The sequence below is a fragment of the Mixophyes fleayi genome, chromosome 1 (genome assembly GCF_038048845.1).
Source record: "Mixophyes fleayi isolate aMixFle1 chromosome 1, aMixFle1.hap1, whole genome shotgun sequence".
Lineage (NCBI taxonomy): Eukaryota > Metazoa > Chordata > Amphibia > Anura > Limnodynastidae > Mixophyes > Mixophyes fleayi.
This window is the reverse complement of record NC_134402.1, coordinates 216062112-216086250: the sequence shown is the minus strand read 5'-3', so window position 1 is coordinate 216086250 and position 24139 is coordinate 216062112. Positions and strand designations below refer to the sequence as shown.

The 24139-nt window shown below is 44.0% G+C and overlaps 1 protein-coding gene across 1 annotated transcript in view; it reads right to left on the bottom strand.

Moving 5' to 3' along the window:
• Positions 1 to 24139, bottom strand: part of LOC142149845 (protein mono-ADP-ribosyltransferase PARP14-like) — a 133438-nt gene that overhangs the window by 10259 nt on the left and 99040 nt on the right. The window contains exons 8-10 of the mRNA XM_075205150.1: positions 18610 to 18753; positions 16332 to 16406; positions 7486 to 7662 (exon numbers count right to left, since the gene is read on the bottom strand). Of these exons, the coding sequence (XP_075061251.1) occupies positions 7486 to 7662; positions 16332 to 16406; positions 18610 to 18753 (396 nt within the window). The remainder of the gene's footprint in view (positions 1 to 7485; positions 7663 to 16331; positions 16407 to 18609; positions 18754 to 24139) is intronic.

The window sequence follows — 24139 nt, the reverse complement described above, 5'->3', positions numbered from 1 at the left end:
AGCTTGGTCAGGTGGGAAATGTGTTGCATAGTCAGGCGCAACCGCATACATGGTATATGCCTTCTCAGACATTAGTTGGTCCCGGTTCCTATCTACCGTTACGAAGCCCATTTCCCCAGCCCGCACAGGTTGATTTTCATACGCAGACGCAGTCTCAGCAAAGGATGCCGCTCAGAGGTGATGCCATTGGGGAATGGTCCGCCCCTTACCCCCCTCCTAATTTTCCCATGTCTTTGCCTACCCCCTATGCTGGCACGATATCCGCTACCGTACATAGTGCCCACCTTCAAATGATGCAGACTTCTGCCTGTCAATCACAGGCGCCGTCCAGCCAATTCCCTATGCCGCCTGGTTTCAACTTAGTACCATTCCCGGGCCAAGTTCTCAGTACTAACAGTGGGGCGGTGGGCACAGGGGTGAATTTACAAGGGAGCAGTCCCGCTGTTGATACGTCTTGTCATTCAGTATTACAGGGTATGCCAGGAGGCGAGTGTGTTTCCGCTGATGGTCGGGTCGAGTCGGGTCCACAGGGCGGTACTTCAACGTCGCACGGAACCAGGGAGGCGTCGCCTGCGTCCGGGCAGGAAGCAGCAAGCAGCGGTGAGTACTTAAATTGTTTTTCTCCGGTAGCTCATTCATGTAGTCCTCCCATGTCATCCTCGGGTAGCAACGAATCTGACACAGAGGCTGGGCCGCGCAAGCTCATGAAAGTGTTGCAACAGCATTTTGGCGGGGCAAAAGGGGTTAGGAATTCAGGAGGCACAGTACCTGCTTATGAAGAAGGAGGTGATGGCAGTGACAAAGTGCGTTGCGCTAACACAGGGCTTACTACCGGTATTAGGCCATGCATAAGAGACCGAATAAACAAAGGTTTTTATGTAGACATTTTTTCAATCACGGGGCGTGCGAAAAAAGAGTTAGAAAAGGCAGCAAGTAAAGGAGGTATGGGTGAGGAGACATACAAAACGTTTACCAAGTGGATTTCAGGTTTCTGCTCATTTGCCGCGGTATATCTGGAAACCAGACCGGATGCCATGCGTGATATTCTGCGTTATCTGCATATGATAACAGTGATGTACGAGTCAGATGCCCCATTTATCTGGAGAGAGTATGATCAGGTGTTCAGAGAAAGGTTGAGTGGTAAGAGGGACATCCCGTTTGGTACCAAGGATGTTGAAACATGGATGGATATGGTTAGACGTTCAGTTTCAGAGTTGAGAAGTAACGCCGTGCCCAGGTTTCCAGGGCCGGGGAGGCAGGGGGCCTCCTTTCCCGCTCGCAATAAATGCTTCGCTTTCAATAGCGGTACATGTACAAGGGGAGTCGCTTGCAAATACAAGCACATTTGCACCCTATGCAGAGGGACTCACCCGGCTCGGGATTGCACAAGAAGTAGAGAAGGGGCAGGCAGAGGAGGGCAGGCGTCAGGTGCTAAGCAGTAAAGCACGTTCACCAGTGAAGGTGCAAGCTTTGGCTAGATGGTTGCGCCTTCACCCTGACCAACAGTTAGCAGAATTTTTATTTAGAGGATTTAGTTATGGTTTTAGCTTACCCATCAAGGGTGCTGTGTGCGCTCAGGCTGCCAAGAATTTGAAGTCTGCCTATACTTTTCCCGAGATTTTGTTAGAGAAGGTTCAAAAGGAAGTGTCTTTAGGTCGCATGGCAGGGCCGTTTGAAGTATCTCCTTTGGCAGATTTAGTGTTATCACCGGTAGGCGTAGTCCCAAAGAAACAAGCGGGGAGGTATCGATTGATACAACACCTGTCGCACCCCCAAGGAAGTTCAGTTAATGACGCTATTGACCCGGAGGATAGTTCAGTGTTGTACCAGTCGTTTGAGGAAGCATTGGAGTTGGTTAGATCATTTGGGGAAGGGGCGTTGTTAGCAAAGCTAGACATAGAATCGGCTTTTAGGTTGTTACCCCTGCATCCAGAGTCGTTCCATTATATGGGCTTTAGGCTTCCAGACGGTATATACGTAGACTTATGCCTCCCAATGGGGTGTTCTATTTCCTGCGCTTATTTTGAAAAGTTCAGTTCCTTCCTTCACTGGTGTGTGCAAGCAGGATCTGGTCATCCGGGTATTGCTCACTACCTGGACGACTTCCTTTTCATGGGGCCAGCCAATTCCCCAGTCTGCTCCAACGTATTGCGCGATGCGCAGTATCTGTTTTCAATTTTAGGGGTTCCAGTAGCTCAGGGCAAGACTGAGGGACCTATTACCTGCCTGTCGTTTCTAGGCATAGAGATTGACACAGTTAAAGGATGTTGTCGGTTGCCATTGGAAAAAGTTAACAAGCTGGCGACTTTAATTCAAATGGCCATGCGTTCTAGGTCCCTGAAGTTGCGGAGCATACAGTCTCTCTTAGGGTCTCTTAACTTTGCGTGCAGAATAATACCCATGGGGAAGGTTTTCTGCAGGAAGCTGCAAATGGCAATCATTGGGTTCACTCGTCCTCATGCTTGGGTGACACTGTCGCAGGAAATTAGGCAGGATTTGCGCATTTGGTTGTCATTTCTCGATAAATTTAACGGGGTTTGTATTTGGCCTAGTCCCATCGCTTCTAACGAGCAGCTGAACCTGTACACTGATGCAGCGGGCTCGACAGGATTCGGAGCCTACTTTGACGGGGAGTGGTGTGCTGCATTGTGGCCCGATCTATGGCGGCTTAGAGGGTTAGTTCAAAACCTGCTGGTTTTGGAACTTTTTCCCATTGTGGTTGCGGTGGAATTGTGGGCCGATAAGCTGGTAGGTCAACAAGTCGTTTTCTGGTGTGATAACCTGGGGGTGGTGCAGTGCATCAATAAGCAGAGTTCTTCATCTCCTCCCGCTATAGCCTTACTAAGACATTTGGTGCTGCGTTGCCTGGACAAGGACATCACTTTTAGCGCTAGGCATGTTCCAGGCGTAAACAATAACATAGCAGATGCCTTATCGCGCTTTCAATGGACAAGGTTTAGAACTTTGGCTCCTCAAGCTAAGCTTACTGGCTCCCCGTGTCCCCCATCTATCTGGCAGATTGTCGAACAGGCTTGCAAGATCTAGCTGTAAGATCGTTGGCCCCTTCTACCAGGAGAGTGTATCAGGCAGCCTGGCAGCAGTGGTGTAGATTTCTGGAATCAAAGGGTCGACAAGATGGAGGTCAGAAAGAGGATATAGACGCTTTTATTTGGGAGCGTTTCAAGGAGGGTTTATCTAAGGCGGCTATGTCCTCCATGTTAGCGGGCATCTCCTTTATGGCCCGTTTATATGGGTTTAATGACGTAACAAAGGGTTTTCTTATATCAAGGGCCATGAGAGGTTGGGCGAGGGAGCAGCCATCAGTCGAGGATCATCGCAGGCCCATAGAGACGAGTCTATTGAGGCAGTTGATAGTTGCGCTGGCTAGTGTTACAAAGTCAGATTATGAAACCCTGTTGTTTAGTACTGCATTTTCACTTGCCTTTTTTGGCGCGTTCAGAGTCAGCGAATTGGTTTCCCCCTCTAAACATGTTATCGGCAACGCGCTAATGGCCAGGCATGTTTTACTTGCACATAATGTCCTCTCTTGTAAGATTCTCAGATCAAAGACGGATCAAATGAGCAAAGGGTATTGGATGTCGATCAAAGCTCATGAGGACCAGAGTATCTGTGCGTTTATGTTATGCTCTAGATTGGAGGGGGTCCGACCCAGTGGATCTGAGCCATGGTTGATACATGCGGATGGGGCTCCATTGACCAAGTTTCAGTTCAATGCAGTACTTAAAGCTACGCTGAAGCATGTTGGTTTGAACCCAGAGTTGTACGGTACCCACTCCTTTAGGATTGGGGCAGCTACTGCAGCGGCTGGGAGAGGAGCGTCTATATCTGCAATTAAGTCTATAGGTAGATGGAAGTCTGATGTTTATAAGAAATATGTTAGACCTGAGCTAGGCTAGCAGCCCCCTTCGTTGTACGTTAGCCCAGGGCTCCTCTGCTCGTCGCTTTTAGCGGGGGCGTGGAGGGATTTTTCTCATCCTTTCTGGATCAAGGCCTGATTAGTGGTGCGCCTCCATGAATGGTTGGGTGTTTACCTCCACCTGGGTCAACGTTTAAACCCCATATCACTTTACTGTTATTGTAGGCTTATAATATTATTTGAAGGTTTGTTGAAAGAATGTTTTTATATATGATATGTGGTTACGGTTGATATGGAGCTGATATTGGAATGGTAAGTGGTTGGAAAGAGGTTTTATCAGAGGAGTGGTAAAGGTGGCAGGTAAAGGAGTTGTAAACTGAGGTTGATGGATCAGGAGGATCGTGGTGTGCGATCTGGTTTTAATGCGGATTTTATTTACAGGTCCATCGGATCGAGAGGGACAGATATGGTTGGTAGGTCATTCCTATGTGTACTGGGCATCCAGGCACGATAGGGAGGTAAGAGGTTCAGTAATACCTGATTCGTTTCAAATTAAATGGTTTGGTTATAGGGGTATGCAGTGGAGTGCTCTTATTCCTTTATTGAAGAAATTGGAGTGTAGTGAAGGAAGACCAGACGTTTTAGTGTTGCATCTAGGGGGTAACGATTTGGGTAAAGGGAAGTCCCTTGATCTTTTTATAGCAATAAGAGAAGATTTGCGCGCTATTCAGGCTTACTGGCCGCAAGTGCGCATATGCTGGTCTAATATTATACCTAGGCTTAGGTGGAGGTCCCCCATATCGATGGCCATTATGAAAACACTGCTTTCCAAAGCCAATAGAATGGCGAGAAAGACGTTGCAGTCCCTGGGAGGGGTGGTTATTCCTCATCCTTTGATCACAGCTACAAAAGTTCATTTATATAGGCAAGACGGGGTACATTTGTCGGTTGTAGGGAATGATTTGTTCATAGAGCAGATTGGGTTGTCTTTGGTTGAGGTCATTAGGTCACTTGGTGGCGGGCTGTCTGACCTTTAAGGTCGTCAGCTTGGCAGGAGAGCCCTTGCAGTTGGCAACTCGGGCGTACGGTGCTATCGCTGATTGGGTAATGCCACCACATACTTCGAAGCATCTTGGTTCGTGGTTACCCGGTACGGGAACCCTGTGTTCTGCATTGTACGGCAATTCATTCGTGAGCCCTGAAGTGATGTGGTCACTATTACGCCAGATTTAGCACCGGCCAATCGTAAGGGACTAGGTCCCGGTATCAGTGGTAGGCCGGGGGGCCGTACACTGTTTGGTTTAGCTTTTATTTAGTTAGCTGAAAGCAAGTGCTCTCGCCCCACCAGGTTTATACATTTAATAAACTGTGACCTTTTTTAAGCCATAGCTGAAGTTGTCGGTGTCTTTATTTACTAGTGGTAAGAGGTATGATTGTACATGAGGAGAGGTTGTGCGCGGAAGAAGGAATCTGTGGTATGAAGTTTATGAGAAGTGAGGCACATTAAGCCAAACGTCCTTAAACTTATCCACATGTTCAGAAGCATAGCACTTACCCATTGAGGGTTAAGTTGTTGGTCACCTCCAGCCAATAGAATCCTGTGGGAGTGTTTAGGTTTGTGTGCCCATATATTCTCACGCAGAGGATGCTGGGTCTCTTCCGTCGCAGAAATCCCCTCCCACCCACCCTGTTGTTTGTTTTTTCTTTGTTATATTATAAGGTTTGGTAGTCACAGAGTAAGTAAGGTTAAGCAGGAGAGCCCTTGCAGTTGGCAACTCGGGCGTACGGTGCTATCGCTGATTGGGTAATGCCACCACATACTTCGAAGCATCTTGGTTCGTGGTTACCCGGTACGGGAACCCTGTGTTCTGCATTGTACGGCAATTCATTCGTGAGCCCTGAAGTGATGTGGTCACTATTACGCCAGATTTAGCACCGGCCAATCGTAAGGGACTAGGTCCCGGTATCAGTGGTAGGCCGGGGGGCCGTACACTGTTTGGTTTAGCTTTTATTTAGTTAGCTGAAAGCAAGTGCTCTCGCCCCACCAGGTTTATACATTTAATAAACTGTGACCTTTTTTAAGCCATAGCTGAAGTTGTCGGTGTCTTTATTTACTAGTGGTAAGAGGTATGATTGTACATGAGGAGAGGTTGTGCGCGGAAGAAGGAATCTGTGGTATGAAGTTTATGGAGGGCATGGGCAGCACTTCCCTCTGACCATCTCCATCTCCTCTTCCCCACAAACTAGTTTGTGCATCTTTAAAGGAAAGTCAAGAATGGAAATACCTCCCAAATGTTCCTCAAATCCCTGGCTGACCAGGACAGCCCCCCAAAACTGTGACTTTCCTGATGGAATTGGTCAGTTGAAATGTAATGTCATTTTACTATGAATGACGACAAAAGAGAAATTGCATGTAAATGGTATCAATCAATATAGACAGGAACTGCTTATACAAATTATGCCAAATTAGTGAGGAGTAAATTATGTCAGTATAGACAGAATGCTGCTCTTTCAACCTCAAGGAGAAATTACAGGGATGTATTGCAAGTGATACAAAGCAAGTGTTTTACATTTATGCATAATAACTTGCCCAGTACTAGTGATGGATATACAATACAGAGAGCATCCTGGTGTCCTAGATAAAATACAGAGTGCATTCTTTTGACCGATATACAATGCAGAGAGCATCCTTGTTGCCACCATACAATACAGAGAGCATTCTATGGACTTGAGAGCATCTATCAGATGCCGTCCCCGCGTCTCCTATCTCGCCGGGGACGGACACTGTTATCCTCTTCCGGGGCGTCCCCTTGCCTCGGCAACAGGACACGCTCCCCAGCCGCCCCACTGTCCACCTATGAGGAAGCACTTACCTATATATATATATATATATATATATATATATATATATATATATATGTGTTAGACTCTGGCACCATTATGGTGCCAGAGTAACTAGATCTCCTATGCTCCAGCACCTCAGCAACTCCCACTGTATTGTGACTGACTTCCTGTGTACCGACCCAGCTTGTCCTGATCCTGCTTTGGATTCTCCTCTGGTTCGTTTCGTGCTCTCTGGTTTTGATCTCTGGCCTGCTGACTCTGCTTCATCTTTTGTCTGGTACCTCACTTGTTTGTCCGGTTTTGGCCTCTGCCTGTACGACCACGATAGTTCATCACCCATCTTGTGGCAGAACCAAGGCTCTCACCTCCACACAGTCAATTTGGATTTCTTCAAATCCTCCTGCAGTCCGGTCACTTGGTCTCTCTGCGATAAATTATTGTATGAAGCCAGAGCTGTAACTTAGAATTCTAGCGCCTGGGGCGAGAAAGACAAATGGCGCCCCCCTAGCCCTCAATTTTAACCAAATTAACCTAAAATATTCCTAAATTGCGTCCCTCTTCAGAGTTGCGCCCTGGCCGGTCGCCACTGTCGCACAGCCCTAGTTACGGCCCTGCATGGAGCAGCGCAAGGGTGAGACGAGTCATCAATGCAATCACTATAGTGCAGTGACTGACAATGTGATGCAATGTATAGCTATTGGATTATTGCTTTATAATTTTATTGTAAAAAGACATCCAAATCTATGGTTCAAAGCTATTTATACCTGTGCCGATAGCTGGAATAGCTACAGACTTGAGTCCAACATCATCACATCTTTCTAATATGCTCTCGACTAGTTCTTTGATGTTGTCTAATTTCCCCTCACAGTCACAATGTAAAATCCAGCCGCACTTCAGGTGACCAGCTTTAGTCATTAACACTCCATTGCTATAATTACTACCTGAAGAGAGAACAGAAAAATGTAAACATTATTCTAGGATTTAATTTGGTCATTAAAAACAACAACATGTAAAACTTAACCCAGTTTATATGTCAAAAACATCTGCTGTGGCACACATGGCTGCTTAGTGAGCGGTGTTTATATATAATACACTTCAAAAAGGGGTAGCTTTATGAAACCTTCAAAAAAAAGTGGAGGTGTTACTCATAGTAACCAATCAGATCCTAGCTATCATTTATCTAGTACATTCAAGAAAATGATAGCTAGAACCTGATTGGTTGCTATAGGAAACACATTACTTTTAATTGTTTGAAGGTATGATAAATCTATCTTAAAGAGATAGACAAATGTTTTCAGAAATAAGTCAGTGGCACCTGTAAAATACCTAGGCTATTCTGAAAAAAATAAAAATAATACAATGTACTCTAGTATTCTAGTTGCTCTATAATGTTCGATTTGCTTCTTGAAATATACATATACATATATATATATATATATATATATATATATATATATACACACACACACACACAAACACACATATATATATATATATATATATATATATATGTTTGTACTGCAGCTATTGGGATACTTTGCCACCTTGTACTAGAGGAAGGAGTGGTGGGAAACCACAGCCTATATGTGCAGGGAGGGTTAAATCTGCACACACACACACAGAGAGAAAGACCAGGGGGTAAATGTATCAAGGTCCGAATTTGACAGCATGTTAAAATCGTGGCAAGTCGCGGGTGATACCCCACGATTTTAGTGAAAAAACCCAGAAATGTATCAAGTTGCAATTTTGACCCTGATCTTCAAAATCGCTGGTAATCTCTGGCGATTTGCTGCAATGTAAATACTCCCGTGTTTAGCTAACTCTCCTGTGTTGTAGCAGCGTGTTGTCAAACACATCACTGCTACACTGCCTGTCATACAGCTGCTGGAGCTCTGGCAGCTGTCAAAACAGTAAAGAACAGATAAAAGTAAAAAAAAAAAAAAAGAGCGTGGTGTCCCCCCTCTATTCCAGCTTAACCTTAGTGCTGCCTGACTACTGCTGGTTCCGTGAAAATCGAGGAAAAAATTAATGTGGGGTCCCCCCGATTTTCACTTAACCAGCACTAGGCAAACCAGCCAGGGTTGGTGGCACTATAGCAGTGGGACACACAGCAGGGGTCCCCCTGCCATAATGACTAACCAACCCTAGAATGTTCAGCGCTGGGCTGGATTCCCTAGGGAGTGGGGTCCGCCAAACAAAACTAGCAGGCCTTCATCCCCTAGAGAGAACCAGCCCAGTGCTGATAGCACTAGGGCTCTTCCTACTACCCCTGGGCTGTGGGTAGTAGGGTAATAACGGCGATAAAGTGTAAAAATAACAACACTTGTGGTTCTCCAAGTGCCAACATGCCCTAGCTGCCGTGGGTATACTGGTGCTTGTAGTTATACAAGCAGCAGCATGACCACACTATTTTGGGCAACCTGGCTGGCTGGCACTTGTAGTTCCACAAAACAAAATGGCGTCTGTTTGTTATTTTTACACTTTATCGCCGTTATTACCCTACTACCCACAGCGCAGGGGTAGTAGGAAGAGTCCTAGTGCTATCAGCACTGGGCTGGTTCTCTCTAGGGAGGGGCCCGCTCATTTTTTTTTCGGCAGGCCCCACTCCCTAGGGAATCCAGCCCAGCGCTGAACAGTCTAGGGTTGGTTAGTCATTTCTTCTATTCTTTACCATTGTTACACTGCCAGGGCAGTGTAACAATGATGTGTTTCTACAACACGCTGCTATCAAGCAGCTTGTTGTATCTGGTGTGTTAGAAAGCAAACTCTCCGGAGTTTGCTTAATCGCAGCTTCATACATTTGAGACTTGTATAGCTGGAGTGGCAAACAGTCAGTAGTTTGATCTCTGGCGATTTTGCAAATAGCGATTTTGACAGAAGCGCAGCTCTGGCGATTTTGCATGAAATCTCAGCTTCATACATCTGCGGGTTTCAACTCTCCCGAGAATATCGCTGGATTTGCAAAATTGCACCTTGATACATTTACCCCTAGGTGGAGCACCGGGTCTTATCCATTAAGGAGTCAGCCAGAGCAAGGCCTGACAGGGAGCTTAAAAAGCTGGGTTTGATCTGTGTGCGGGAGACTGGTGCCAAAAAGTGTCCAGTGTCCAGTTAGGGGCCTAAGAGAAATAAAAGAAAAAAACCTCTGCACAATGTTTTTGCTTTACAGACTATCAAAAAAATATATGTTTAGTCCAAATACAGCAGTAGTAATAGTAGTTCAGCTTAGACTCTAAACTAATCCATATATATATATATATATATATATATATATATATATATATATATACACACACATGCATATATATATACTGTAAATATATATTGTAACAAAGGGAGGCATTTATATGACAAGAGGCAGAGAAAGTATACAAACAGAATAAAACATTGGCACAGTTATGCACCTAGGTTGAGATTAAACCAGGTAAAAACGTATGTGTAGTTTAAAGTTTGTTAACTTACATGATTTCCTCTCAGCAAACAGACAGGGTGTGTCTGTTTGTGCAAACAGAGCCAGTGATGAGTGTTTTCTTTTAAAGAGAAGGTGGGTGTGTCACCTGTCCATCAAGCTAAGGCTGGGGGAGGAGCATCATGTATAAAAGCTTGATTGTGTTATTTGTTCAGTGAGATCAACGCTGGGGAAGCTGGCTGGTCTTGAGAGAGCTGAGCTATGTCTTGCTAGCGTTTAGGGTCTCCAAGAAATGCTGTGAAATCTGTACGGTGTCAAAACATTTACCATCCTGACAATAAAACTACATAAAAAGGAAGAAGTTGTTCGCGTGTGCTTCTGCAGTAGCGGGCTCTTGCCACAGGTGGTGTCAGGAGTGGGATGCTCCGGGAAGCAAGTTTCCGCTACTCAACTTGCGCAGACGTCAACATGGAGGAAGTACTGAAAACCCTGTGAATGTGGCCGCTGTGCAGCAACAGCAGCAAGCTCAGATGCTACGAGTCGCCGAAGCACAGGTGGAAAACACAAGGCTCTTAAGGGAAGAGTTAAGCCAGGTGAGGCATGACAGAAATGAACCACTTGGTCCTGTTCTCCAGAAAATGTCGCCAGGTGATGACATAGAAGCATATCTGGTGTCCTTTGAGAGACTTGCAAAAAGGGCAAAATGGCCTCCTAAAGATTGGGCTGAGAGACTGGCGCCATATCTGACTGGTGAAGCTCAGAGAGATTATATGGATCTAGATGAGGAATGGGCCTCTGATTATGTGTGCCTAAAGTCTATAATATTGGCTCGCATTGGAGTTTCCGGGCCAGGCCGAGCCCAGCGCTATCACCAATGGCGCTATGATAAAGAAAAACCGGTCAGAGTGCAAGTGGCTGAGCTTTCTAAAATTTTAAAGAAATGGCTGCAGCCTGAGGAGATTTCGCCTTCTCGGATTATTGAAGTCCTGGCGATAGATCACTGCATCCGGGGGCTGAACCGCGATTTGCAAAGGTGGGTTCTGCAATCAGACCCACAAACTTATGAAGAGCTTGCCACCGTGATAGAAAGGTTTTGTGCGCTACAGCAAATGACTAAAGAACCTGCATTTGTGCCAAAGCCGCTGCCACGCCAAAAGCCAGGTTTGACAATCCTTGCTACAGGGCCCAATGGCAAAACTGCAACGGACAGAGGGCCAGGTGCAAAGCTGTCTAACCTGAAGTGTTTTGAATGTGGTGAGCCAGGCCACGTTAAGGCAGAGTGTCCTAAACTACAGGAACCCATGGACTGTTCCGTGGCACATATTGGGCCTGCATATCCAAGCTGTTTTACTATGAGTCTCACATCAGGAAGTCCTTGTTTGTTCCAGGTGATTGTGCTAATCAACCAAAACCTTGTTCTGGCCTTGGTTGACTCAGGGAGTGAACTCTCATTGGTTTCCAGCTCTGCCTTACCCGAAACCATAACTTCTCGGTTGCCCAAGGTGAAGGTTCTTTGCGTAAATGGCACGACAGAGGAGTATGAAAGAACAATACTACCAGTCACACTCAAAGACAAAACTGTTATGGTGGTAGCTGCCATAGCACCTAAACTCCCATATCCACTCATTTTGGGGCGAGACTTCCCACTGTTTAATGATGTCCTCGGTGAGCGGATCCGGCCGAACATGCCGGCAACTGATGCAACGGTCAGAAACCCGGTCTTACAGGAACCGCCTAAGAATCCACAACATCTGGACATCGATCTTTGGGAACCGCCAAACTGGAATGCCATCCTGGGAGTCACAGCAGGAGTTACACAAAAGTATCCACCTGCGGGGAAACATGGACAGTCAAAACTAGCATTGGTCGGTGATGTCACAGATGAGCCCACCCCGCCTGTCAGTGAGGATACGGACTGGTCCGCAATACCAATTTTGTTTCCTCTGCAGGACTTTGCTCGAGACCAACTTAATGATGCCGCTTTGGAACATGCCTTTAAAAGTGTGACTGAGGTAAATGGGGTAGCGAAAGCCGCCCAGCCTGCAGAAGGTATACCATATTTTATTGTTAAAAATAATTTCCTGTATAGAGTTGCTAATGTACAGGGGGAAAAAGTAGAACAATTAATGGTTCCTCAGGTCCATGTACCCCTAGTGTTAAAAGCAGCACACACACAAGTCTGTGGGGGACACCTAGGGGAGGATAAAACATGGGAACAAGTTCTGCTTAGGTTTTACTGGCCCGGTGTACACATGGCAGTGAAAAAGTATTGCCGGTCCTGTCCCATTTGTCAGAGAACCTGTCCCAAACCCATGTACAAGGCTTCTCTCATTCCAATACCAATAGTACAAGTTCCCTTTGAACGGATAGCTATGTACCTTGTGGGGCCACTGGAAAAATCCGCACGTGGGCACCAATATATACTAGTGGTGCTTGACTATGCAACCAGGTATCCAGAGGCAATTCCCCTACGAAACATAAAGTCCAGCACCATAGCTAGAGAACTTGTATTGATGTGTACACGCTTGGGAATACCCAAAGAATTTCTCACAGATCAGGGTACTCCATTCATGTCTAAACTGATGTAGGACATGTGCCAGTTGCTAGGGGTTATGGCGCTTCACACCTCTGTATACCATCCACAAACAGATAGCTTGGTGGAACGCTTTAACCGCACATTAAAACACATGCTCAGGAAAACAGTGGCTCAAGAAAAAAAAAAATTGGGACACTCTTATTCCCTATTTGATGCTTGCCATCCGTGAGGTACCTCAAGCTTCAACAGGGTTTAGTCCCTTTGAGTTATTGTTTGGGAGACAGGCCAGGGGTATCTTGGATATGTTAAAAGAAGGGTGGGAGCAGCAAGATCCCAGGGAGCCAAATCTGGTACAATTTGTGTCCCAAATGTATGAGAGGCTAGGAAAGATAGGGCCCATTGTGCAACAACATGTAAAAGAGGCTCAGGAACGACAGAGAAAAAGTTATGATAAAAGTGCTGTTTTTAGATCTTTTAAGCCTGGGGACAAGGTCCTAGTCCGCATTTCCACCCAGGAAAGCAAACTTTTCGCCCATTGGCAGGGTCCATATGAAGTTCTAGAGGCTGTCGGTCCTGTCAATTACAGAGTCCGCCAGTTAGGTAGGAGAAGGGAGGAGCAAATATATCATGTTAACCTCCTTAAACCTTGGCATGATGAGGAAACCTCTTCTCAGGTAGTGAGTACTGCCATTAAAAAGTCTGAAGTGCCCATAGAGCCAGCCTTGTCCATTCAGCAGAGACAACAGACTGAAGAAATGATTTGCCGGAAAAGGGATGTCTTCTCTTCCATTCCTGGGCGCACTACTTTAATCGTACACGACATTGTCACTGCGCCAGGAGTCATTGTAAAGCAGAAGCCATATTGTATTCCAGAAGCCAGACGGGTGGACGTGAGAAAGGAGATCTAGAAGATGCTCCAGTTAGATGTGCTTGAAGAGTCCACTAGTGAGTGGAATAGTCCCATTGTGCTTGTCCCGAAACCCATTGGGACAATTAGGTTCTGCAATGACTTTAGGCGCCTAAACAGTGTGTCGCAGTTTGATGCCTATCCGATGCCACGTGTGGATGAACTAGTGGAAAATCTTGCTGGTAGCAACTATTTGACATCCCTTAATCTAACAAAGGGTTATTGGCAAGTTCCCCTGACTTCCCCTGGTCTCTATCAATATAAAGTCCTACCCTTTGGATTGCATGGGGCACCTGCCACCTTCCAAAGGGCCATGAATAAATTGCTACGATCTTACACAGCTTATGCAGCCGCTTACCTGGACGATATAGTGATTTATACCCCAGACTGGGGATCACATTTAGCCAAAGTTGAGGTGGTCTTAGCTTCATTAAGGTCAGCAGGATTAACAGCTAACCCAGAGAAATGTGCCATAGCCATGAGAGAAGCCAAATATTTGTGGTACGTTGTTGGTCGAGGGTGTGTAAAACCCCAGCTAGATAAAGTGGAGGCAGTCAAAAATTGGGCAAGACCATAAAAAAAGTCGCAGTTAAGAACCTTTTTAGGCTTAGTAGGTTACTACAGGCGGTTTGTAAGCCACTTCGCCACTAGAGCTGCTCCACTAACGGACATGTTAAAAAAAAGTTGTCCAGATAGATTACCCTGGTCTGACTCTGCAGAAATCGCCTGGTCTGATCTTCGGTTAGCTCTTTGTTCCTCCCCAGTTCTACAAGCACCGGATTTTACCCGGAGGTTCTTCCTCCAAACTGATGCTTCTGGTGTTGGCTTAGGTGCAGTCTTGTCACAGGAGAAGAATGGAGTAGAAAATCCTGTCCTGTACCTAAGTCGTAAGTTGCTTCCAAGGGAACAAAAATATGCCACTGTGGAGAAAGAATGTCTCGCCATAAAATGGGCTACAGAAGCTCTGCGCTATTATCTCCTAGGCAGAGAGTTCACCTTAATAACAGACCATGCACCATTGAGATGGATGCAGAACAACCGGGAGGTAAATGCCAAGGTAACCCGCTGGTTCTTGGCACTGCAACCTTTCAAGTTCTCAGTAGAACATAGACCTGGGATCCTGCACAAGAGACGCTAGGGGGAGGGATATGTAACAAAGGGAGGCATTTATCGGACAAGAGGCAGAGAAAGTATACAAACAGAATAAAACATTGGCAAAGCCTACCTTTCTCAAAGCTTACCAACCATCCACTTAACCCCCATCTCCTCCGCTCATTCTCCCCTCTCTCCCATTCCTTTAACTGGCTCCTCTTGTGCCTGGTCTGTTTAACCCTCCCTTAGGATGTAAGCTCGCATGAGCATGGCCCTCTTCCCTCCTGTCTCCTCACCCGTTCTTCTGCTCCGTGTCTATTGCATCTGCCTGCCTGGAGTTTCTGAAGTATTGGTACTTTTTGTTTATTGTTCTGTACCAGGGGTGGGCAAACCAGTCCTCAAGGGCCATATAACAGTTCATGTTTTTAGGATTTCTTTAATCATGCACAGCTGAGTTAATCTATTTGGCTGGGTCAGTAATTATCCCAGCTGTTTCTACAGACAGAAATCCTAAAAACATGAACTGTTATATGGCCCTTGAGGACTGGTTTGCCCACCCCTGTTCTGTACTGTTATACCCTGTATAGTCTACTGTTTGTACTATGTGCGGCGCTGCGGAAACCTTGTGGCGCCTAACAAATAAATGATAATAATAATAATAATAATTGGCACAGTTATGCACCTAGGTTGAGATTAAACCAGGTGAAAACGTATGTGTAGTTTAAAGTTTGTTAACTTACATGATTTCCTCTCAGTGTGTCTGTTTGTGCAAACAGAGCCAGTGATGGGTGTTTTTAAAAGGGAAGGTGTGTGTGTCCCCTCCCCATCAAGCTAAGGCTGGGGGAGGAGCATCATGTATAAAAGCTTAATTGTGTTAATTGTTCAGTGAGATCAACGCTGGGGAAGCTGGCTGGTCTTGAGAGAGCTGAGCTATGTCTAGCTAGCGTTTCTAGCTAGGGTCTCCAAGAAATGCTGTGAAATCTGTACGGTGTCAAAACATTTACCATCCTGACAATAAAACTACATAAAAAGGAAGAAGTTGTTCGCGTGTGCTTCTGCAGTAGTGGGCTCTTGCCACAATATATATATATATATATATATATATATATATATATATATATATATATATATATATATATATATATATGTACTAAATAAATGAGAGCTAGAATCTGATTGGTTGCTATAGGCAACATCCCCACTTTTTCAAACCCGCAGCTTAGTAAATCTAGCCCTTAGTGTTTAAAAGATACCACTGACTTTCTAACCCAACTTTGGTATTGATGGCAATGGTATTCTTTCTATACTTTCTAATTATACGGGTGCAGAGTCTTACCTTAAGTTATCAGTTGAAGCTGATTTCAGGTCAGAGCGACACCTTCTTTTCAAGGGTGACAAATACCTTTTGTTTCTTATGTTTGAAAAGTCTATTTACATATATTTTACGTAGTGCAGATTTATATTATTGTGTTTAAATACATTTAATTTCAGATCCACATCTTTCACATGCTATGTCATTTTTATTCAGTTAGAAAGCCAGTTGTAAATACAAGAGCAGAAGAGTAAATTCCAGATGAAATAAGTGAAAATGAAAATGAACATGAGATGAATAGAATGGAAGGCTCAAATACAAATGTTAATTAGGCTTATTTCTGTTATAGTTTACCTCTTTTATATCTACTTTCTTGAGCTTCCTTTACAACTGCTGCTCCAGCTGCTGAAAAAATTGCATGAGCCACAGCTGGGGAGACAAGGATACATTGAGATATTAGACGTGAATTAAACAGACAATTTCTAGAAGCAATATTATGTGAAATTTGAACGTATTTTATAGGTTATTTCGCTATATGTTGAGGTGCTGGTTACCAGAAGGAGGCAGATTATGTCACACAAAAAAGTTCTATCCTATTTAAAAATAATTTGCTGTCCAAGCTACCCAATGGAAGTCTTAGCTATACTGAAAAAAATCTGCATGGAATAATGCACCCCCTACATTTATAAAAACACACAAAAGTCGGTGGCCTGTATAATATTCATTTATTTCAAAATTAGGAGGGGAAGTGCATGACCAAGAAAGAAAGTATTTTATTATTTTTTTAGCATTGTATTAGATTATGTTTTGGTGTTTTTTTAAACATTTATTTATTAAAGGTCAAAAAGAGGGAAGCAACATTTTTCAACAGAAAGCAAAATATATATAACAGTGGCTCCCAAACTTTTGCAGTTCGCGGCACCATAATTTTTTCAAGGTACCCCTCCAAAATAATTTCTGAGCAGTCCTGTTTTAGAAGTAGTTGGATCAAAAAAATGTAATAAGTATTTAGGTCAGGACAGAAATACTTTTTTAGTTGTATGCAAAAATGCCCCCTCTGCATCCAGACACGCTGCCCCCTCTGCATCCAGACACGCTGCCCCCTCTCACACTGCCCCCTCTGCCCTCTCTCATGCTGTCCCCTCTCTCTGCCCCCTGTCACGCTGTCCCCCTCTCTCTGCCCCCTGTCACGCTGTCCCCCTCCTCTACCCTCTCTCACGCTGTCCCCCCTCCTCTGTCACGCTGTCCCCCTCCTCTGCCCTCTCTCACGCTGTCCTCCTCCTCTGTCACAATGTCCCCCTCCTCTGCCCTCTCTCACGCTGTCCCCCTCTGCTGCCCTTTCTCACGTTGTCCCCCTCCTCTGTCATGCTATCCCCCTACTCTGCCCTCTCTCACGCTGTCCCCCTCCTCTGCCCTTTGTCACGCTGTCACCCTCCTCTGCCCTCTCTCACGCTGTCCCTCTCCTCTGTCACGCTGTCCCCCTCCTCTGCCCTCTCTCACGCTGTCCTCCTCCTCTGTCACGATGTCCCCCTGCCCTGCCCTCTCTCACACTGTCCCCCTACTCTGCCCTCTCTCACGCTGTCCCCCTCCTCTGTCACGCTATCCCCCTGCTCTGCCCTCTCACGCTGTCCCCCTCCTCTGCCCTCTGTCACGCTGTCCCCCTCCTCTGCCCTCTCTCACGCTGTCCCCCTCCTCTGCCCTCTCTCACGCTGTCCCCCCTCCTCTGTCACGCTTTCCCCCTCTCTCTGCCCTCTGTCACACTGTCCCCCTCCTCTGCCCTCTGTCACGCTGTCCCCCTCCTCTGCCCTCTCTCACGCTGTCCCCCCTCCTCTGTCACACTGTCCCCCTCCTCTGCCCTTTCTCACCCTGTCCTCCACCTCTGTCACGCTGTCCCCCTCCTCTACCCTCTCTCATGCTGTGTCCCCCTCTTCTGTCACGTTGTACCCCTCCTCTGCCCTCTCTCATGCTGTCCCCCTCCTCTGCCCTCTTTCACGCTGTCCCCCTCCTCTGTCACGCTGTCCCCCTCCTCTGCCCTCTTTCACGCTGTCCCCCTCCTCTGTTACGCTGTCCTCCTCCTCTGCCCTTTGCAAATGACCTCTAAGAGTACCTCCTCCCTCCGATACAGTAATGGGCTATGCTACTTTGCACCAGTCCCAGCCCTGTAGGAATGCCAGGCCCAATGCTAAGTAGCATTGGGCTCCTCTAGTACCCCTGACTTGTGGGTACCAGGGAAATATAATACTAATTGTGCCCGCCAATAGAAAAAGAGACCTCTTCTTGGTAGCTCATCTTTTTAGTAGGCAGTCTTATCGGACAGCAGCTCATTGGCATCGGGGAGCTCCTACGGAGCAGTCCAATTCCCCTCTATTGTAAATCTCCCCTGGTGCTCCAATTTTGTTAACACCATAACAAAAAGTAATTTACAGTACTGCAAATGAGATTAGTAGGATTGTAGCACAAATGATGTTTTGCAAATGCACCCTTTTCTAAGCATTCATCTTTGCATCAAGATGGAGTCCAATATTTTGCATATATCACCATAAAAACAATACCAAAATCAATAAAAGTGTGTGTCTAAAATTAAGTCAATTGAGATTGCATCTCCTCAAATTGACAAATCATGGGTACTCACAATCGTTGCTCCATTTCTTGAAGTTGGTGGAATTCACAATGGCATTTGTGGTTTCCTTCACAATGTCATCATAAACCACAGACACGTATAGACGTCCTGCATTCTTTGTCATGTACTCTCCTATTCGTATCTTACGAAAACAAGCTGCGAAGGGACATGTAGTTATCCTTTGTATATAATTAATAAGTAAAAACAAACCTTGCATAAAATGGTGTTTCCCAAGATCTCACTCTACTCTTTATGATGAACATTTTTTCCTTAACTTAATAAATTTTATTGAAATTTTGTGCAAAATATTTTTTAAAAAACCCCAATAAGAATCATAACAAAAAGAAAGGGTTAAAATGTTGAAAATACTTACATCACCTAATATTTTGTCAATGAATATGCATAACTAACTGATTTCCAAGGGGTGTGACTTAGAAATTGCCATAGATTAGGTATGGTTTGTATGGATAGGAGTTTTGGCTCAATATGTTCAAGATTTCTAATCTGGAAAAGCTGGCAGGTATGGGTTTGTTTTGGTTCTTTTGTAGAGTGCATCACTTTTTATCAATACTAGTAGGGATGATTATAACATGCCACATGTGAGCAGCATGCAATATTTTCTGCCACTCAAGGTCTATCAATTTGTATGTATGGTGGGGTTGTTCTTAAGGATCAAATATTCTTTATACCACTGATTCACCTGGGTTGTAGCAGACTTCACATGGCCATAAAGCACCAAGGGCTAAATTTACTAAAGGGCGGTTTGGTAAAACCGCTGGATTTACTAAAGCCCAAACCACCATTAAAACGGACAGAATTGTAATTTTTCAAATCCACCACTTTACAAATCACCATCCTGATTTTAACAATGATGAACCTACAAACCACCGGATTTACTAACCTGGGGTTTGCAAAAACCGCCACACAACTGCCATCCAAATGGCCAAAATAAAAGAGGTGGTTGTGAGTATAATTTTGCCCCTTAATCAGTAAATAATGATTGAGAAATAATTTAAATGTCAATGGTGCTTTCTCTTATGTTCTGAATGGCAAAATAGCTCAAACAGCACATTTGAGCTATCAAGTCATTCAGTAGCAATTATTAAAACTGTCCTGTCCTGTCTTTTGGATGGCGGTTTAGCTTTTTCAATCCGCCATACATCGCCATCCATTTTAAATCGCAGCCTCAAATCGCCTTATTGTAAATGCGGTGGTTTGGACAGATGTCGCTCTATATTAACATTTTGTGGCACATACTGTAAAATAAGTGATAAAAACTTCGTATAAAAATTGCTGTTGCTAATGTATTCCAGCTTGTGCTGATTCCTTTCTCAGCTATTTCCAAGTTTATCCAGCCCCTTGCCTAGGATTTACAGGATACCTGTCCTCTGCACACAGCTGAGGCACATAATTTAAGGTCTGAAGCAATATTCGTGAGGATAGAGCCTTCAATTCACTAGATTTCAGTGACATCACTAAGGCATAAAGCACAATGCCTCATGAAAATTGGTTCTATGAAATGGCTACCTCAGCCATACCTCATCTATGGAGTGAAAAATGTCAAAAGTGTGTTGTAAAGTCTTGTGTGGTGGTGCAGTGTGTCTCTATTTGCACTGGTGCACAGGGCCATCTTTTCCATTGGGCACGATGGGCAGGTGCAAGGGGGCCCCACGGGCAAGGGGGCCCCATAGGCAAGGCTCCTAACTAGAATAAATAATCCTGCAAAAGAAAAAACCTGCAAAAAAAAACCTTCAAGGGTCACTGAGCAAGTACATCTATCTATCTCTATCTCTATATATCTATATCTATATCTCTATACATCTATATATATTAGAGATGGTCACTGACCCCCGTGTTTTGGTTTTGGATTCGGTTTTGGATCTGGATTACCGTCGTGTTTTGGTTTTGGTTTTGGTTTTGCAAAACCGCCATTGCGTGTTTTGGTTTTGGTTTTGGTTTTGTTTGGTTTTGTTTTGCTATTTTTTGGGAAAATCCATGTTTTTGGGCCTAAATTAACCCAATTTAGTGCTCCAACTGTTTTAGAGACAAGTAATCTAATTGTTGAGGTAATAAATCATCCAAAAAAACAGTTTAATTCTTCGTTGGTAGGCCTATTCTACACACAAAACAGATTGTCTTCCTCTCCATCTATGCATATTGGCAATGCAGCCATCGTCTTTGAATGTATATTACACCCTACACTTATAGTTAAATATGTAAAGAAATGGAAAAAGCCAGTTTGGTTTCTGTCTCTCAAGGCCCCCCTCCACTTGTATAAAATAGCAAAAAATTCAGCCATTATAGACTGTACAATATTAATTGACATGGAGAAAGCCAGTTTGGTTTCTGTCTCTCTAGGCCCCCCTCCACTTGTATAAAATACTAAAAAATTCAGCCATTATAGACTGTACAATATTAATTGACATGGAGAAAGACAGTTTGGGGTCACTCTGTCTCTCTAGGCCCCCCTCCACTTGTATAAAATACCAAAAAATCCAGCCGATATAGACTGTACAATATTAATTGACATGGAGAAAGCCAGTTTGGTTTCTGTCTCTCTAGGCCCCCCTCCACTTGTATAAAATACTAATAAATTCAGCCGTTATATACTGTACAATATAAATTGAAATGGACAAAGGCAGTTTGGTATCTGTCTGCATCAGATCCTCTCTCCACTAGGAGTAAAATAGAAAACTATTCAGCCGTTATATAATCTAGAATATAAATAGAAATTGAGAAAGGCAATTTGGTATCTGTCTGCATCATAATCATCAACATCATCATTAGCGCCCTCGTCGCCTACACAAATCTCCCCCTCATCCTCTTCTAATTCCAAAGTGGCATCCTCAATTTGGGTATCACCGGCTACACTCGGGCTATTAAGGCACACATCAGCAGAATGCTCACGATTAGACATCCCACTGTTGGATGGACTCTCCACAGGGATTGTTATCATTTGTGAATCAGAGCAAATATTCTCCTGTAATGCCTCACTGTTATCTTGCAGCTCGGCTTTGACGCGTAACAGTAGTTGTGCACCAATTGTAGGCTGGGTAACTTTTTGGGATCTGCCACTAATAGCCAAAGGTGAAGGCCTCATTCTCTCTTTGCCACTGCGTGTGTAGAATGGCATGCTTGCAATTTTTTTTTTATCGTCACTTAACTTTTGCTCAGTTACACTTCTTTTTCGCTTCAATACAGTAAATTTTTTTTTGGTTTTTGTTTTTTGCACTAATTTGAAAACACTCTGTTGTTTGACATCGCCTTGGCCAGATGACGTACTGGGAACACTAACATCAGGACTGGTGACAGAACCTGGTTGCTCATTTAGATCATATGTGGACTGCTTTGAATCCATTCTGAGCGCAAACCACTGAGGAGTGCTAAAAATTATTGAGTAGATACTGCTGACAGATATGACTTTTGACAGCCAGAAATATTAATGCACAATTAGGGAGGACACCCCAAAAACACTGAGGAGTGCTAAAAATTATTGAGTAGATACTGCTGACAGATATGACTTTTGACAGCCAGAAATATTAATGCACAATTAGGGAGGACACCCCAAAAACACTGAGGAGTGCTAAAAATTATTGAGTAGATACTGCTGACAGATATGACTTTTGACAGCCAGAAATATTAATGCACAATTAGGGAGGACACCCCAAAAACACTGAGGAGTGCTACAAATTATTGAGTAGATACTGCTGACAGATATGACTTTTGACAGCCAGAAATATTAATGCACAATTAGGGAGGACACCCCAAAAACACTGAGGAGTGCTAAAAATTATTGAGTAGATACTGCTGACAGATATGACTTTTGACAGCCAGAAATATTAATGCACAATTAGGGAGGACACCCCAAAAACACTGAGGAGTGCTAAAAATTATTGAGTAGATACTGCTGACAGATATGACTTTTGACAGCCAGAAATATTAATGCACAATTAGGGAGGACACCCCAAAAACACTGAGGAGTGCTAAAAATTATTGAGTAGATACTGCTGACAGATATGACTTTTGACAGCCAGAAATATTAATGCACAATTAGGGAGGACACCCCAAAAACACTGAGGAGTGCTACAAATTATTGAGTAGATACTGCTGACAGATATGACTTTTGACAGCCAGAAATATTAATGCACAATTAGGGAGGACACCCCAAAAACACTGAGGAGTGCTAAAAATTATTGAGTAGATACTGCTGACAGATATGACTTTTGACAGCCAGAAATATTAATGCACAATTAGGGAGGACACCCCAAAAACACTGAGGAGTGCTACAAATTATTGAGTAGATACTGCTGACAGATATGACTTTTGACAGCCAGAAATATTAATGCACAATTAGGGAGGACACCCCAAAAACACTGAGGAGTGCTAAAAATTATTGAGTAGATACTGCTGACAGATATGACTTTTGACAGCCAGAAATATTAATGCACAATTAGGGAGGACACCCCAAAAACACTGAGGTGTGCTACAAATTATTTAGTAGATAATGCTGACAGATATGACTTTTGACAGCCAGAAATATTAATGCACAATTATGGGGGACACCCCAAAAGCGCTGGGGAGTGCCAAATATGAAGAAAAAATAATAAACCTCTATCCTCCTCTCTGCACTAGCGATTTTGGTTAGAGCAATTGCAAGAACAATATGGTATTCTCTGTCCCTGCTCTAATTAGCCTATGACTACACCCTGCTCTCTCCCTCTGTCAAATGGCGATGGATTGCTGTGGAGGCGTGTATTTATAAAGTTGAAGTATCGCGAGAACCGAGTCCCGAGATCCGACGACGTCACAATGACGTTCGGCCTCGATTTGGATTCGGAATGGGCGGGAGAGTACCGAGCTGCTCAGCTCGGTACTCGGATACCCAAAGTTCGGGTGGGTTCGGTTCTCGGAGAACCGGACCCGCCCATCTCTAATATATATATATATATATGTATATATATATATATATATATATATATATATATATATATATATATATATATATATATATATATATATATATATATCTATATCTATATATATCTATATATATATATATGGATATCTATATATATATATTTATATACACATACATATATATATATATATATATATATATATATATATATATATATATATATATATATATATATATATGTAGGGACCCCGGTGCACTGCTTTGCCCGGGGGCCCATAATGTTGTTAAGATGGCCCTGCTGGTGCATCTCCATTTTTGCTAAAATGTACACATTTATAGAGAGAGATGGCAGCTTTTGCAGAGGAGCACAAGTTTGCACCAATTGATTGGAGGAGCTGGTCAGAGTGAGGGCATTCCTTGTAAACTTCTAGTCTGTGGAGGCATTTCTGTGGAGCAGAGAGTAGACCGTCTTGGTGCATAGGTGCAAAACTACAGCGTTTTGTGCTGCACTAAGGAAACAAGATCCCTGCGTCCAAGCAGCACAAGAGAATAGCACACTGCATATTGTAATTTACCAATTCATATCAAACCCTCTGAAACTGAATGCACATATTGAATTCCATT